Below are 2,500 nucleotides of genomic sequence, written 5' to 3' on the forward strand. Positions count from 1 at the left end.
ACTCGTCTGTAATGTCAGTGTGAGTGTGTGTGTGTGTGGGTGTGTGTGTGTATTTGCATAGTGCAAGGTCCTTTCTTCTTAGGGGAGGTTTCCATTTAATGTAAAAAAAAAAAAAAAAAAAAAAAAAAAAACATCAGCACCGTGGAACTTGGGAGCTAGTTGCTACTTGTCTCTATGCAGCACATAATTGATGACAGTTCTAAGGTAAGGCCTTTATGGCCTGTCCAATCAGCATTATCTATAATTAACAGAAGTCCTTTCAGGTTGACGTCTAGAGCCTGCAGGTTTGCCATTTATTTCAGTAATAATGACCCTCTCGAACCTCTTATATATATATATATATTATTTGACCCCTGACCCCTAAACGACGTTATAGAACATATGTGCAGAATGATAGGAGACACTAGACGCTTGAGAAAAGAAAAGAAAAAAAGTGCTCTCACTGAGTAGAAAGAACACAAAACAATAGAGACAGGAAACGACAGCACTGTACCAGGCTGACAGACAAGATGCTGTCTTTGAGCACATCACTTTGACATGTTTGTGTTCTCGGCACAACAGTGACACTTGATTGAAAATGCGAGGTGCTAAAATAAACGAACAGGCCGTGCCCCCCCCCCCCCCCCCCATAAAAAGACCTCATTCGGGAGTGGAACAGGACGTGCCCCCCCGCCCCCCCCATAAGACCCAATAATGCCCAAACGCTCCGAGGAGATGCCGAGAGAACTATGGACCTCTCTCGTGTTCCTGTGGATTACGTGCGTACCTCATTCGTCCACGCTGCCCTTGGCCAGCAACCAGTCGAGAAGTTTACAACTGGGACGACCCGCCGCAGCAGCAGCAGCAGTCCTCCCGAGGAGCGAGCCGCCGCACGGAGGAGGAGGACAAAGACTTCTGAGCCGTGCCAAGAGAGGATGGGTTTGGAACCAAATGTTTGTGCTGGAGGAGTTCCTTGGGCCCGATCCAATTCTGGTTGGCAGGGTGAGTGCTCTAATTGTCAGCTGGATATTAAGCCTGCTTATCGTGTGGAAACATTAATTTGCCTGTCTGCTCGCTCCTTCGTTCAACGTTTCTGTTTATTTTCTCCCTTTTTCATGTGTGTTGGGGGGGGGGGGGGGGGGTGTGTCTGGGAGGAGTGTATTATTTGTAGTCTTGACTGAAACAAGGACTAGGGGTTGGGCAGGCATATGTGGAGTGCTGATGGTAAGTGTGGCAAGGAGATGTAAACAAAAATCCTCCTCCTGGTTTTTGGTGTGTGGGCTTTTATTTGTGCTCATCCGCAATCAAAGCAATGAGCTGCATTCTGGGAGTCCCACTAGGACGACCCTCCCCATGCTGTTCACCTCTGATTGGTCACTTCGTCATGGGAGAGCTGTTCTTGGTAAGTATTTCAGTGGGCACGACGCACGAACGGCCGTTCTTGTTAAGTATTTCACGTATGAACAGAAGGGGGAGCGATCACCTGCAAATGGCAGGCCTGGTGAGCACCTCACGGGGGCACTGGCAGGGCTGGTGGGCACCTCACGGGGGCACTGGCATGGCTGGCGCAGGCGGGAGAACCAGGCCAAAGCAGCTTGTTCACAGCTCGGTGCATGGGAAACCCAGAGAGCCTCGACCTGGCATCTTTTACCTCCTCACACACTCTCTCTCTCTCTCGCTTTCTCTCCCTCTCTCTCTCTCCTTCTCTCCTTCTCTCTCTCTCTCTCTCTTTCTCTCTCTTTCTCTCCTTCTCTCTCTCTCTCTCTCTCTCCCTCTCCCTCTCTCTCTCTGTCTCTCTCTCGCTGTCTCTCTCTCTCTCTCTCTCTTCCTCTTTCTCTCCTACTCTCTCTCTCTCTCTCTCTCTCTTTCTCTCCTTCTCTCTCTCTGTCTCTCTCTCTCTCTTTCTCTCCTTCTCTCTCTCTCTCTCTCTCTCTCTCTCTCTCTCTCTCTCTCTCGGCTCCTGTGTCCAGTGATAAGGTGTGTGCCCACTGTCAGACAAAAAGAAGACAGTGCTTCCGATGACAGGTTTTGTTGATTGGGCTTGTATGAAAACTTGTTCTTTTTGAATAATGAATGAATGAATTAATGAATTAATGAACGAATGAATGAATGAATGAATGGAGACAACCACTGGTTTCCTTTATGCAGTATTTATTCATTTACTTTGTGTGATCATCATGTTCTCAAATATTTACTGACTAATATAACAGCAGCAGCCATTTCTGTCTGTTTTTATTCTCATTGATTCCATGGGTTTTGTATATAGTCTGATGTGTTGTTTACTGATTCCATGGGTTTTGTATATAGTCTGATGTGTTGTTTACATCAGCACTGATTCCATGGGTGTTGTATATAGTGATGGGATATAATTTATACCATATATTGGAGACCAGTCTTGATTTTAGTCAGTTATGATCCAGGTTTTAATCTTATACAGTGGCGGCCACCAAGGGAGACAAAGCCTGAACGTCAACTCATAGCTTCACCTCAGACTCGTCTGAATTATTCCTTGTAGGATTTG

General features: G+C 46.7%; 1 protein-coding gene across 2 annotated transcripts in view; it reads left to right on the forward strand.

Annotated features, from left to right (window-relative positions):
* Positions 1-653: 653 nt before the first annotated feature.
* The window catches only part of cdh8 (cadherin 8), a 91,337-nt gene continuing 89,490 nt past the window's right edge, over positions 654-2,500 (forward strand). For both annotated transcript variants that reach the window (XM_031568744.2, XM_012824790.3), the window contains exon 1: positions 654-981. In XM_031568744.2, the coding sequence (XP_031424604.1) occupies positions 694-981 (288 nt within the window). In that variant the 5' untranslated portion in view covers positions 654-693. The remainder of the gene's footprint in view (positions 982-2,500) is intronic.

This window comes from Clupea harengus, chromosome 6, assembly GCF_900700415.2.
Source record: "Clupea harengus chromosome 6, Ch_v2.0.2, whole genome shotgun sequence".
NCBI lineage: Eukaryota > Metazoa > Chordata > Actinopteri > Clupeiformes > Clupeidae > Clupea > Clupea harengus.